At 45.6% G+C, this 15,406-nt stretch overlaps 1 protein-coding gene across 5 annotated transcripts in view; it reads left to right on the top strand.

Moving 5' to 3' along the window:
• LTBP2 (latent transforming growth factor beta binding protein 2) overlaps nt 1-15,406 on the top strand; it is a 119,630-nt gene that overhangs the window by 71,776 nt on the left and 32,448 nt on the right. For all 5 annotated transcript variants that reach the window (XM_049897411.1, XM_049897412.1, XM_049897409.1 and 2 more), the window contains exons 9-10: nt 12,944-13,018; nt 14,329-14,451. In XM_049897411.1, coding sequence (XP_049753368.1) covers nt 12,944-13,018; nt 14,329-14,451 — 198 coding nt within the window. The remainder of the gene's footprint in view (nt 1-12,943; nt 13,019-14,328; nt 14,452-15,406) is intronic.

Here is a 15,406-nt window from a genome sequence, read left to right as displayed (position 1 = left end):
GGTTCAAGCAGACCCCTTTCTACCTCACTGTGTGACCAAGATGCCCATTTTCCTGGTGACAACCTGTAGAAGCAGTCAGAGCCCATCTTTGGGTCAAGTTTCCATAATTATTGGAGTCTCGAATAATGGACGTTATGATAACTGATAATATGTGACAGGCGTTGAGCTAAGATGTTTACATCTTATTTAGCGTTCATTATAACCCCATGAGGTAGGTACTGTTCATCTCCCATTTTACTGATAAGAAAACCGAGGCTCAGAGGGCTCAAGTCCTTCCAGCTAGTGAAAGGCAGCAGATCAGCCTGCTGCCCATCGGGCCACACCACTAGAAATAAGAGAAGGGGGTCTAACTCTTAGTGAGCACCTACAGGGACTGTGCCAGGCATTGTTCAAGGCTTAGTCTGACTTGCATTGTTTCAGTAAAGTTAATCCTCATAACAATCTCACAAACTAAGTGTTTCTGTCCCCACTTCTACGGGTGAGAAAATGAAGACTGACAGAGGTTAAGAAATGTGCCCTGGGTCACAATCACACGGCTAGTCACAGTGGAGCCAGGAGTTAGATGCAGGTCTGGCGGCCCCAGCACCCACATTCTTTCCACTGCTCCAGGGGAGTAGAAGTCTCTCTCCAGCTTACGAGCCTGAGGTTTGCAAACCAGGCTGTCAGCTCCAGCCTGCTCACATCCCCTGTGGCACGGGGCTCAGCCTCATCCAGAGGGTGTGTCTGTTCTCTGGGGCAGAGGGTGTGCAGCGGGGCACCCTCCACCTCTCCCTGTTGCAGACACCTGTGGTCGCCAGCTGAGATGGAGACTGGAGTGGCATGTCAGCAGCCCTGTGGCCAGACACATGTCTCCACATCTCCTCCCCCACCTCTGTGCTTGAAATCAGGGCCAAAACCGTCTCAAACAATTAGTTAGCCCTTGTTAAAGCCTCCTTGGGCATCCCAGCTGCCAAGGGAAAGAATTAGCAGGGCAAGCTGTAGCCAGGGGCCCCTCTGCTTCTTTCCCAGTCTGTGAGCAGGCTGAGGTTCAGCTGAGGGTGGACAGGGCTGGAGTCAGGGGTCAGAAAGCTTGAGTTCTAGGCCCACTAGGTCCAAGTTTCCTACCCACATCTGCCCTATATGCTTCACAGGCATTTTGTGACATTCAAACTCCCTGTCCAGGTTGATCCCAACTGAGCCTTCAGCAGTGGCTTTGACTCTCTTTGGCCTAAGAGTCTCAGTGACAGGGACAACCACTGCTCCCCAAGTGGTCTCCACGAAGGGTTCATGGGATTCACAGCTTAGCCACCCTCACTGTCAAGATTACCTCCCAATTTCTCTTCTCCCCACTCTCTGACCCTGTGATATCCTTCATCTGGATGAGGGAACGTGATGGGTAGGACAAGTTCTTGACCACTGTCAACGCTGCATGGTTCTTTGGTATCTGAACTCTGACTTATCAGTTGACGCTGAAGCAGGAAGAAGACCCTGCCTGTTACATACATTCGGGAACATTTATCAAGCATCCAGTTAGTTCTTCTGACCTCCTTCTCTGCATTTCTTTTTCTGTTCACTCTCCTCATTCCTTGTTAAAAAAAAAAGGGGGGGGGGTGGTTCAGGAAAGGCTATAAGCTTCCTGCCAAGCAGGCATCTCCCTGTGGCCTCTGAACTCTAAGGTTCTTGGCCTAGGCAGCTCCTAAGACTTGTTGTTAATTCATTCATGTTTATTTGGAGACAGTGGAGAGGAATGGTTCAGAGTTCTCATTCCACTACCAGCTGTGTGACCTTGGGCAAGTTTCCTAACCCCTCTGTGCCTCAATTTGTTCATCATAAAAATACCCAAAACACCAAACCCATTGCTACTGAGTTGATTCCAACTCATAGTGACCCTATAGGACAGAGTAGAACTGCTCCATAGGATTTGTAAGGCTGTATTCTTTACAGAAGCAGACTGCCACATCTTTCTCCCATGGATCAGCTTGTAGGTTCAAACCACTGACCTTTCACTTAGTAGCTGAGCACTTAACCACTATACCACCAGGGCTCATACTCATCATAAAAATGGAGATAAATAGTAAGTACCTCCTAGGGTTGTTATGAGGATAAAATAAGGTAATACATGTAAAGCCTTATAACAGGGCCTGGCCCAGAGTAAGTGCCATTTTAGGATTTGCTATTATTTTTCTAAGGTCCCTAGGTGGTGCAGTTTGTGCTCATCTGCTAACCTAAGGGTTGGTCATTTGAACCCACCCAATGCTACCGCGAAAGAAAGGGCCTGGTGACCTGCTTCTGTTAAGATTAAAGCCAAGAAAACCTTATGGAAGGAACCCAATTCTACTCTGTACACATGGGGTAGCCATGAGCCAGAATTAACTTGACGGCAGCTAACAACGACAACATTATTATTCACTCCAGGTTTGACTGAGTGTCTCCTATATTGCCCTGATGCTGTGCTTGCCACTAGGGATATAGTAACAATGAAGAAGACAAGATCCCTGTCCTCACAGAGTTTATACTTTAGTAGGGGAGATAGATGAGCAAACAGGCGGTCACAACACAGCACAATGCATGCTATGACAGGAAAGGCTGATGTGTGTTGGGAGTACTGGGGGGGGCACCTGGCATGGGTGGCAGGAACGATGACACCTGTCTTCCCCCGTCACTGTGAATCACATAGCTCTCTGGCCGCTGAATTCCCAGGTGTCTACCTTCCCACGTGTCCATCCAAATTTCTGCTTTCTTTTCCCCAAGGAGGTTTGAGCTGCTTTTTCTGGAGTGGATGCAGTACTTGGTCTTACACAGCCAGGACCTAGCTCCTTACAGACTGCCTCTGGGAAGCATGAGGGAAGGCGCTGAGGGGCCTAGATGGGGGCTGGGGGTGGGGGGCTGCCTGCTCTTGGCTGTTGGCAAAAATGGGAGTTTCATCAGGAACTATGGCTTTGGTGTTTATTCTTCTCTAGAAGCCTGCCTTCACAAAGGGCTGCCATCCAGCACATTCTCTCCAGGCCAGCAAGAGGGCAGAGTCCATTTTCCGAGGGAGGAAATCACTTTATAGAAAAAACACATGCATTCGCACTGATGAATGAATACAGCCCCTCTTAGCTTCACATTTTCCTCAGGTTCTCACGGTTTCCTGCAGGCATCAGCAGCTGGTTTCACCCTTGCTCTCAGCTTGGATCCAAGCTCTCTGTAACTCCTCTGCTGACCATTAAAGAAGCAAGGTCCTTCTGCCTAATTTCTCCCTATTGACATCTAAGGAGCCCTGGTGGCCCAGTGGTTAAGAGCTCGGTTGCTAACCAAAAGGTCAGCTGTTCAAACCTACCAGCCACTCCTTGGAAACCCTATGGGGAAGTTCTACCCTGTCCTACCCAGAATCCACTCGACAGCAATGGGTTGATATCTGAAGAGGTGCTGTTGCCCTGGCCTCTGGGCTCACCCTGACCAGCGTCTCTCATCTCAGAGAGGGGCAGTGGAGTGGTGGAGAGGCAGTCTTTACAGCCAGAGGCCTGGCTTCAAGGCATGACTCGCCCCAGTTAGCTTTCTTGTGTGGGCAAGTTATTTAACCTGAGCCTCAATTTCCTGATCCTTAAAAGGGTATCTTAGTCATCTAGTGCTGCTATAACAGAAATACCACAAGTGGGTGGCGTTTACAAAGAGATGTTTATTCTTTCACAGTCCAGTAGGATAGAAGTCCAAAGGATCCAAGGGAAGGCTTTCTCTCTCTGTCGGCTCTGGAGGAAGGTCCTTGTCACCAGTCTTCTCTTGGTCTGGGAGCGTCTCAGCACAGGAACCTCAGGTCTAAAGGAGGCGCTCTGCTCCTGGCACTGCTTTTTTGGTGGTATGAAGTCCCCCTGTTTCTCTGCTCAATTCACTCTTTTGTATCTCAAAAGAGATTGGCTTAAGACACTATCTAATCTTAGAGATCTCATCAATATAACTGCCACTAATCCGGAGATCGAATGATAGAATTTTGCAAGACCAACAACTTCTTCATTGCAAATACCTTCTTTCACCAACATAAACGGCGACTATACACATGGACCTCGCCAGATGGAACACACAGAAATCAAATTGGCTACATCTGTGCAAAGAGACAATGGAAAAGCTCAATATCATCAGTCAGAACAAGGCCAGGGTCCGACTGTGGAACAGACGATCAATTGCTCCTATGCAAGTTCAAGCTGAAACTGAAGAAAATCAGAGCAAGTCCACGAAAGCCAAAATATGACCTTGAGTATATCCCACCTGAACTTAGAGACCATCTCAAGAATAGATTTGACACATTGAACACTAGTGACCAAAGACCAGACGAGCTGTGGAATGACATCAAGGACATCATCCATGAAGAAAGCAAGAGGTCACAGAAAAGACAGGAAAGAAAGAAAAGGCCAAGATGGATGTCAGAGGAGACTCTGAAACTTGCTCTTGAGCATCGGGCAGCTAAAGCAAAAGGAAGAACTGATGAAGTAAAAGAACTGAACAGAAGATTTCAAAGGGCCTCTCGAGAAGACAAAGTAAAGTATTATAATGACATGTGCAAAGAGCTGGAGATGGAAAACCAAAAGGGAAGTACACCCTCGGCGTTTCTCAAGCTGAAAGAACTGAAGAAAAAATTCAAGCCTCGAGTTGCAATAGTGAAGGACTCCATGGGGAAAATATTAAACAATGCAGGAAGCATCAAAAGAAGATGGAAGGCATACACAGAATCATTATACCAAAAAGAATTAGTCGATATTCAACCATTTCAAGAGGTGGCGTATGATCAGGAACCAATGGTACTGAAGGAAGAAGTCCAAGCTGCTCTGAAGGCATTGGTGAAAAACAAGGCTCCAGGAATTGATGGAATATCAATTGAGATGTTTCAACAAACAGATGCATCGCTGGAGGTGCTCACTCATCTACGCCAAGAAATATGGAAGACAGCTTCCTGGCCAACTGGCTGGAAGAGATCCATATTTATGCCTATTCCCAAGAAAGGTGATCCAACCGAATGTGGAAATTATAGAACAATATCATAAATATCACATGCAAACAAAATTTTGCTGAAGATCATTCAAAAACGGCTGCAGCAGTATATCGACAGGGAACTGCCAGAAATTCATGCTGGTTTCGGAAGAGGACGTGGAACCAGGGATATCATTGGTGATGTCAGATAGATCCTGGCTGGAAGCAGAGAACACCAGAAGGATGTTTACCTGTGTTTTAGTGACTATGCAAAGGCATTTGACTGTGTGGATCATAACAAACTATGGATAACACTGCAAAGGATGGGAATTCCGGAACACTTAATTGTTCTCATGAGGAAGCTTTACATAGATCAAGAGGCAGTTGTTTGGACAGAACAAGGGGATACTGATTGGCTTAAAGCCAGGAAAGGTGTGCGTCAGGGTTGTACTCTTTCACCATACCTATTTAATCTGTATGCTGAAAAAATAATCCGAGAAGCTGAACTATATGAAGAAGAACGGGGCATCAGGATTGGAGGAAGACTCATTAACAACCTGCGTTATGCAGATGACACAACCTCGCTTGCTGAAACTGAAGAGGACTTGAAGCACTTACTAATGAAGATCAAAGACCACAGCCCTCAGTATGGATTACACCTCAACATAAAGAAAACAAAAACCCTCACAACTGGACCAATGAGCAACATCATGATAAAGGGAGAAAAGACTGAAGTTGTCAAGGATTTCGTTTTACTTGGATCCACAATCAACAGCCATGGAAGCAACAGTCAAGAAATCAGAAGACACATTGCATTGGGCAAATCTGCTGCAAAGGACCTCTTCAAAGTGTTGAAGAGCAAAGATGTCACCCTGAAGACTAAGGTGCGCCTGATCCAAGCCACGGTATTTTCAATCGCATCATATGCATGTGAAAGCTGGACAATGAATAAGGAAGACCGAAGAAGAATTGCCGCCTTTGAATTGTGGTGTTGGCGAAGAATATTGAATATACCATGGACTGCCAAAAGAATGAACAAATCTGTCCTGGAAGAAGTGTGGCCAGAATGCTCCTTAAAGGCAAGGATGGCGAGACTGCGTCTTACATACTTTGGACATGTTGTCAGGAGGGATCAGTCCCAGGAGAAGGACATCATGCTTGGCAGAGTACAGGGTCAACGGAAAAGAGGAAGACCGTCAACGAGGTGGATTGACACAGTGGCTGCAACAATGAGCTCAAGCATAACAATTGCGAGGATGGCGCAGGACCTGGCTGTGTTTCGTTCTGTTGTGCATGGGGTCGCTATGAGTCGGAACCGACTCGACGGTGCCTAACGACAACAACAATCCATCTTACTACATCATAGTGATAGGATTTACAACACATAGGGAAATCACATCAGATGACAAAATGGTAGACAATCATACAATACTGGGAATCATGACCTAGCCAAGTTGACAGATATTTTGGGGGGACACAATTCAATCCATGACAAAGCAGAGAAATGATTCCTGCCTTACAGGGTTCCACCAACCATCTGTCAGTTTGTCATACTGTGGTGGCTTTCATGTTGCTGTGATGCTGGAAGCTATGCCACCAGTATTTCAAATACCGGTAGGGTCGCTGTCATAGATTGAATTGTGTCCCCGCAAAATATCTGTCAACTTGGCTAGGTCATGATTCCCAGTATTGTATGATTGTCTACCATTTTGTCATCTGATATGATTTCCCTTTGTGTTGTAAATCCTATCACTACGATGTAGTAAGATGGATTAGTGGCAATTATGTTGATGAGATCTCCAAGATTAGATAGTGTCTTAAGCCAATGTCTTTTGAGATATAAAAGAGTGAATTGAGCAGAGAGACAAGGGGACCTTATACCACCAAAAAAGCAGTGCCAGGAGCAGAGCGCCTCCTTTAGACCTGAGGTTCCTGTGCTGAGATGCTCCCAGACCAAGAGAAGACTGGTGACAAGGACCTTCCTCCAGAGCCAACAGAGAGAGAAAGCCTTCCCTTGGATCCTTTGGACTTCTATCCTACTGGACCGTGAAAGAATAAACATCTCTTTGTAAACGCCATCCACTTGTGGTATTTCTGTTACAGCAGCACTAGATAACCAAGACAGTCACCCATGGTAGACAGATTTCAGTGGAGCTTCCAGACTAAGACAGACTAGGGAGAAAGACATAGCGATTTACTTCCAAAAACTGGGCAATGAAAATCTGATGGATCACAATAGAACGCAACAGATGGGCACATCACCAGGAGGGTTAATTGCTGGAGGAGGACATCATGTTTGGTGAAGGGGAGAACCAGCGAGGATGAGGGAGACCCTCAGGGAGATAGATTGGCACAATAGCCCCAATAGTGTGCTTGAATATGCCAGTGATCATAAGGATGATACAGGACTGGGCAACATTCTATTTTTTTGTACATAAGGTCACCATGAGTCAGAGATGACTCAACAGTGCATATCTCTCTATGTCTATGTTACAAGGTTATTGTGAGAAAGACAGGGCAGGCAGGGTAATATGCACCACTGGCCTTGCAACCACGAAGCACCGTACAAATGTTAACTTACGATTACTCCTTGGCCCTCTGGCATCAGTCTTGAGTTATTCTTTCCCACCTTCTGCTCCTCATAATGTTCACGGGCTGCTTCTAATCAGCCTACTTCCTGAGTCTCTCCAAATAACTTCCTCTCTCCTCTTTCCTCCTCCCTGTTCTCAGTTCCCACCAGGCTCCATGCCAGGGACACTCACATTCCCACCCTCAGCCCCATCCTTTTGTCTCAATATCCGTACTTTCAGAAGCCACATTTATCTCCAAAAGAACAGCCTTTTAGCCTGGAGCCTAGTTCCCACGCTGGAAAGTGCAAACACGGAGTGTGAAAAAATATTACATCTTCAACTAACATTTTTTAATCTTAAAAAAAAAAGAAAGAAAAATTAAGCTTTACTAATTTATGCCCTTACTTGGTCTGTCTGTATGTCAGGGTGTCATGTGTCATGTCCTCAGGGAAGAGCGGAGAGTCCAAGAAAATGCGGCACCTCCTCATATTTGTCTTTGGCATATTACAACATTGTGTGGTTCACTGTGGTTGGTTTACTGGATTTTCAATTATGTTGTCTATTGTTAGCTAAACCCACCTTCCAAACAAATGGATAAGAAGGGGAGAATGTTGACACATTGCGGGTTGGCAACCAATGTCACGAAATAATACGTGTATTGATTGTTAAATGAGAAACTAATTTGCTCTGTAAACCTTCATCTAAAGCACAATAAAAAGAAAGAATAAAAGGATAAGCGACTCTAAAAGATTCCTGCAAAGAAACTATGGATTCAAAACAATACTTACAACCTTAAGCACTCATAAAAAAAAATTGCAATGATGATGCTTCTTTCTAAGACCTCTCACATGTCATCAGCCACATTAGAAGGTGAAAATGATGCTGGTCTAATGAATTTTAACTCAAAATATATCTCAGGATTTGAAATGATCAAGAAGATTCTATGAAATGTAGATGTAAATCTACTTTGTATTAATGAACTTTGTATTAAATGTATAGTATGCCTTGAAGTAGTAGCTGATGATATACAGTAAAATCCATCTTGATTAGAAAAACATTTAAAAACGTTGAGACAATAAAACTTTGCTGTACAATTGAATGAAAGTACAGATATTTCCAGCATGCCTCTTGGTGTTTACAGGATTCAACAGTAAAATACATGAAGAACTTTTTTTTTTTTATTCTGCTTCAGGTGAAAGTTTACAGAGCAAATTAGTTTCTCATTAAATAATTAATACATAAACTGTTTTGTGACATTGATTACCAACCCAGTGATGGGTCAACACTCTCCCCTTCTCTACCCTGGGTTCCGCATTCGCATTCATCCAGTTTTCCTGTCCCTTCCTGCCTGTGTGGATTGAACTGTGTCCCCCAAAAATATGTGTCAACTTGGTTAGGCCATGATTCCCAGTATTATGTGGTTGTCCTTCATTATGTGATAGATGTAATTTTCCTATGTGTTGTAAATCATAATCTCTGACTGTGGTTAATAAGGCAAGATTAGATTATGTTAAAGAGGATTAGGGTGGGATGTAACACCCTTACTCAGGTCACATCCCTGAGCCGATGTAAAGGGAGTTTCCCTGTGGCGTGTCCTGCACCGCCTTTTATTTTCAAGAGATGAAAGGAAAGGGAAGCAAGCGGAGAGTTGGGGGATCTCATGCCACCAGGAGGGCAGTGCTGAGAGCAGAGCACATCCTTTGGACCTGGGGTTCCTGCACGGAGAAGCTCCTAGTTCAGGGGAAAGTTCATAAGAGGGACCTTCCTCCAGAGCTGACAGAGAGAGAAGGTCTTCCCTTGGAGCTGGCACCCTGAATTTGGACTTCTAGCCTACTATACTGAGAAAATAAATTTCTCTTTGTTGGGGCCATTCACTTGTGGTATTTCTGTTATAGCAGCACTAGATGACTGAGACACTGCCTTCTCGTCTTTGTTTTTGGGCTGATGTGCCCATTTAGTCTTGTATACATGGTTGAGCTTTGAAGCACATTCCTCATGTGTGTTATTGATTTATAGACCTGTCTAATCTTTGCCTGAAGGTTGAACTTCAGGAGTGAGTTCAGTACTGAGTTTAAAAGGGTGTCCAGAGATCACAGTCTTGGGGTTTTTCCAGTCTCTGACTCATCAGTAAGTCTGGTCTTTTTTTTTTTTTTAATTTGAATTTTGTTCTACATTTTTCTCTCTCTCTGTCCGGAACCCTCTGTTTTGAACCTTGTCAGAGCAGACTGTGGTCGTAGCCAGGCCATCTAGTTGTTCTGGGCTGAGTCTGGTGGAAGCTGTGGCCCATTAGTCCATTGGACTGATCTTTCCCTGCTTGTGTCTTTGGATTTCTTCATTCTTCTTTACTCCAGACAGGCCTATAGAGGTATCTTAGGTGACTGCTCACAGGCTTTGAAGACCCCAGCTGCTACTCACCACAGCCAGATGCAGAGCATTTTCTTTATAAACTATGTTATGCCAGTTGAGCTAGATGTCCCCCGAAACCACGGTCCCCAGCCCTCAGCCCAGTAACTCAGTCCCTTAGGGAGTTTGGATGTGTCTATGAAGCTTCTATGACTTTGCCTCGGTCAAGTTGTGCTGACTTCCCCGGTACTGTGTACTGTCTTACCCTTTACCAAAGTTACCACTTACCTACTATCTAGTTAGTGTTTTTTCTTCTCCACCCCTCCCCTTCCTTGTAACCACCAAAGATTGTTTTCTTCTGTGTGTAAACCTTGAGTTTTTATAATAGTGTTCTCATACAGTATTTGTCCTTTTGTGACTGATTTATTTCACTGAGCACAGTGCCCTCCAGATTCATGCATGTCGTGAGATGTTTTGCAAATTCATCATTGTTCTTTATTGCCATGTAGTATTCTATTGTGTGTATTCACCAAAGTTTGTTTATAGAACTATCTCTTTTGTGAGCCCCTAAAAAAAAAAGATAAGGAGCTCTGGTAGTGCAATGGTTAAGCGCTGGGCTGCTAACGGAAAGATTGGCGGTTCGAACCCACCCAGAAGCTCCACAGGAGAAAGACCTGGTGATCTGCTTCCATAAAGATTATAGCTTAGAAAACCGTATGGGGCAGTTCTACTCAGTCACATGGGGTCACTATGAGTCAGAATTGACTTGATAGCACCTAACAACAACAACAAAGAGAAGATAAACCAGAGAACATATCTTCTCAATAGTGAATGACTTCTGGAATAAAAATAAGTTTTGTAAAACAACTCTATAAATGTAACTGCTGATGCTGTGATTGGAATAAAAAGGAATTGGAATAAAGCAACAGAGCAACATTCATAGGCAAACTGTTGCCAGGAAGAAGTGGAAGCAAGAAGAAGACAAATTGCTACAGGAAGGCATCATGTCGTTAACTACATAAAACAAGACCTTTAAAGTATAATGGTATCTTTATGGCACTTTGTATTAGAATAAGAGTGTTTGTTAAGATCCATTATCACCCTGGAGAATGACTGACTCTCTTGGCAAAGGAATTATGAGACTTAAAGATTTTGAGTCAAGCTCTTAGTTTTTACAAAAAGACAGGTGCTCCAAATTTGCTGTTTTTCTCTATGGTGACGATTGGCTGTCAAGTAATGTACTTACCTGCTACAGTTTTTCGAGATGTTATGGGTGATGCAAACAATTAATGCTCTTGCCTGCTAACTGAAAGGTTGGATGTCAGAGTCCACCCCGAGGTGCCTTGGAAGAAAGGCCTGGTGATCTACTTCTTAAAAATCAGCCATTGAAAACCCTATGGAGCACAGTTCCATTCTGGCACACATGGGATCACCATGAGTTGGGCAGACTTGATGGCAACTGGTTTTTTTTAGTGCTTTTCAAAAAAGTTGACACACTGTCTCTCCCTCCAAAGAGAAGGAGATGTTTTCTCTGTTCTTATTTATCTTATTTTTTTAAAGCATACTTTTATTTTTATGTCAAGTAAGGGGAGATGTTGTGGAATCAAACCAGGACGTGTATCAGCACCAGAATACTGAGAAAAGTCAGACATTTTCCCAGTTTTGTCTGCTATCGACTTCAAGCAGGGTTTCAAGAGGCTTGTGCTACAGAGAGAGCCTTTTGAAAATGGATGTTGGGAAGCAGTTCCATCATTATGTGATTTGGTTGCTGTAAACCGTATCCATTTGCACACTTGAAAGGCTTGAAAAATGGAATTTTTCGAGTTATTTAAAAATCTTCCAAATGCAGCTCTTCTGTGGACTTGAACCCATTTGGTAAAAATAAAATTGCAATTCACTGATGAATTTATAAGACCAACCAACCGACTTCAGGGAAGATGGAAATTTACTAGGCAAATTTCAATAAAAACCTTGCACAGTGGGTGGATGGGAATGAAAAATGAATGTGCAATCAACAATGAAGCTCTTCCATCTTGATCTAGGCTACTTGTTAGCTCTGACAGCCACTACAACCAAGGCATGGAAATAAATGGAGCTTAGAGCCAGACTGTGAACTGCTGTTGTCCAGATGTTTTAAAATAATAAAACTATAGTTATATGAAATGTAGCCATCAGGGGAACCTGGGTGATGGGTACATGGAATGGCTCTGCACTGTTTTTGCACCTTCCTGTAAATCTAGAATTATTCAAAACAAAATATAACAAAAAGTGATAAAATACATTTAATTGCACAGTATAAAGCATAATATGAATACAGTATATAGTATTATAAAGGAGCCCTGGTGGCACAGTAGTTAAGTGCCCAGCAGCTAACCAAAATGTCAGCAGCTCGAACCTACCAGCTGCTCTGTGGGAGAAAGATGTGGCACTCTCCTTCCATAAAGATTACAGCCTTGAAAACCCTATGGGGCAGCTCTACTCTGTCCTATAGGGTCGCTGTGAGTTGGAATCGACTGAACAGCAATGGGTTTCGTTTGTTTGTTTTTTTTTATATAATATTATGACTATGTATACATTATACATATAGTTATGTTGTTGTTGTTAGGTGCCATCGAGTTCGTTCTGACTCATAGTGACCCTATACACAACAGAACAAAACACGGCCTGGTCCTGCGCCATGCCCACAATCATTGTTATGCTTGAGCCCATTGTTGCAGCCACTGTGTCAACCCACCTCGTTGAGGGTCGTCGTCTTTTCCGCTGATCCTGTTATATTATATATATGGTGGCACAGGACCAGGCAATATTGAAATCTTTTGTACATAAGGTTGCTATGAGTTGGAGCTGACTAAACAGCACCTAACAAGAACTGCAATGTACAGTTAGTAAGAAGTTTTTGTAGAAGCCAGGCAGCTGAGAGGAGGGCGGTGAGAGCAACGGAAGGGATTACAGCCGAGGAGGCACAGCTGTCCAGGGCGATGGCACAGGGGATGGGGCTCACAGTTGCTGAGTGGGCTGGGCAGCTAGAAGACACCCCACCTCCCAGCAAGCATGGTAGAGGAGCCTAAGGCCCTCCAGTGAGGCCTGTCCATATCTTCCCTCCTCAGCCGCCCCGGTGATTGAAAATGGCCAGGTGGAGTGTCCCCAGGGCTACAAGAGACTGAATCTCACTCACTGCCAAGGTAAGGACAACTGGGGCAGGGGTGGGCCTGAGAAGGGAAATGATGGAGGCCTGATGATGCAGGTGCACCAACCCCACTAGACGGGGGAACGGCTTGCACTGCCTGGGGGTCTTCGCTGGGTCCTTTGGGGGAACTGTGGGAGCTACTGGCTCCAGGGACCTAAGGAAGGTAGCAGACTTCTTTGATAGAGGGAGCCAGGGAAGGGCCTGGGAGCTGAGGCCTTTCTCTCTCCCCATCTTCACTCACTCCCACCCAGAATACAGGCCAGGTGCCCCTCGATGATTGTGTGGTGTTGTGTCTGAAGGGTACCATCCCTGTCCCCAGACATCCATTCATCTCCAGGGCTGATCTCCCTGGAATGGGACAGGTTTTGATCCAAGGTGGGAGATCAAGTCAGCCTAGTGGGCAGGGACCTCTGTGGGCTTTTCCCAACAAAGCACCATCAGCCACTCACGCCTCCCTCCCACCTGCCTCAACCCCACAGCCAGAGTGGGGACCAGAAAGGGCAGCCTGGCTGATGGGCTCTGTAAGGCCAGCTGAGGCCCAGGGTGCATTAGAGAGTCCACCGAGGGGCAAGGCCCAGGGACACCTTGGGACAGAGGAAAGGGCTGTGGGGCTCAGCAATGGCATTATAACTACAAGGGGCTTAAGTACAGATACAAAGTGGAAATGACTGAGGGAGTCTCAAGGAAAGCCCAATATGAGGGACTCCACTGCCCACCTTCCAGCCAAACAGCCCCCTTTACTTCTTCCCTCTGCGTCCAACATACCACTTCCCTCAGCTTCTTCGCCTGTGAAACGAGGATCTGTGGGCCTGCTTCATAGCACTGCTTGTGAAAATGAAATGGAGTATCATAGGGTCACTGTGAGTCAGGGAATTGACTCCATGGCAATGTTTTTTTTCGTTTGTTTGTTTTTATCATATCAACCTTTCTGTTAGTAGTTGAGTGCTTAACTCTTTGTGTCACCCAGGAACTCTGGGCATGTAATAGGCACTCAGTAAACATTAGCTCTTAATTTTATCATCTTATCCCTTTTTTTTTTTTAAATCCCATACTAGGCCTTGGACTAAGTGGTTTATAATTTTTATCTTACTTTATCCTTTTAGCAATTCTACCTGGTAGGTACCATTATTATCCCCATTTTACAAATGAGGAAACTCACAGAGAGAGGGGTCACACTTAATAAATGTAAGCTATTTTATTGTCATTTTTGTTTTATTTGGAGAAAGTTTGAAGATCCCTGCCCCAGCCCCTCCCCTCCGTTAGGCCTTGGTGGGTGGGTGCTGGGTCATCCTCTCATCCCTGCAGATATCAACGAGTGCTTTGTCCTGGGCCTCTGCAAGGACTCGGAGTGTGTGAACACCAGGGGCAGCTACATCTGCACCTGCAGACCTGGCCTCATGCTGGACCCATCTCGGAGCCGCTGTGTGTGTGAGTGCCGGCAGGGGCTGGGGGAAGGGGCCTCACACACAGCAGAGGCAGGATGGGACTCTTAGGGCCCACAGGCCGGGCCCAGAGCAGTTATTTTCTATAGACCCCATCACCCCCTGCCCGGGGCCTGGTGTCTGCTACTCAACCTGGAGTTGGGCCCAACAGATACAAACTGATCTGCCCCTTCCCGCCCCCCCGCCCCCCCCCCCCCCCCCCCCGCCCCGTGCTGGACATGGGTACTGCTTCACTATTTACTTTAGGCCTTTCTTCTGGGGCTTTGCAGTTTGGGATTAATATTTATATTATATTTTCTATTTCTTCTGGGTTTTTTTTTCCCCCTTAGTCATTTCTGTCCCATTTGCTGTCTCATTTACTTTGGGGGTGTCTGTGTTGCCTCTGACACACATCTGGCTGAGATATTGCTGCCTCCTCTGTCCTGAGCTTGGCAGCCTGGTCGCTTGGCTGCAGACCTCTCTTAAAGGGCTGTGGTGATACACAGGGCCCATCTGTATATTCATGGCACTCCTGCCCGGCTCTGGGCCTTTCCATTATCCTGTGGTCCCTTGTAGTTGTGGTGAGTCTCTGCATCCAGGAGCACACATGTGTCACACATTGCCCATACTGGCTCTGAGTATTAGCATCATGTCACTGTCTGTGGTGCCTGCACACCAGACGGCTCTGTTCCCAGTGACTTCTGCGGGGCTTTCCTAGGGCAGGCAGACCAGACCACAGCTGAATACAACCAGTCGAAACTGGCCTCTGAGAAGCACAGCCTAGGGCTGGGACTTGTCGTCCGCACAGCTCAGCAGAGCCTCCTGTGGCCAGCCAAGCCTCAGCCTGCAAACTGCCGGGTACTGGGTCTGGGAAGGCTCCAGGGTCGTCCAGAGGGAGTGTCCATATGAAAGGGGAGATGAGACTGGACCCAGTGCCTCCAGTGAGAGGAGACAGTGAGAGC

This window comes from Elephas maximus, chromosome 10 (genome assembly GCF_024166365.1).
Source record: "Elephas maximus indicus isolate mEleMax1 chromosome 10, mEleMax1 primary haplotype, whole genome shotgun sequence".
Taxonomy (NCBI): domain Eukaryota; kingdom Metazoa; phylum Chordata; class Mammalia; order Proboscidea; family Elephantidae; genus Elephas; species Elephas maximus.
Note: the sequence above shows the minus strand (reverse complement) of the source record. Positions and strands in the feature narration are given on the sequence as shown.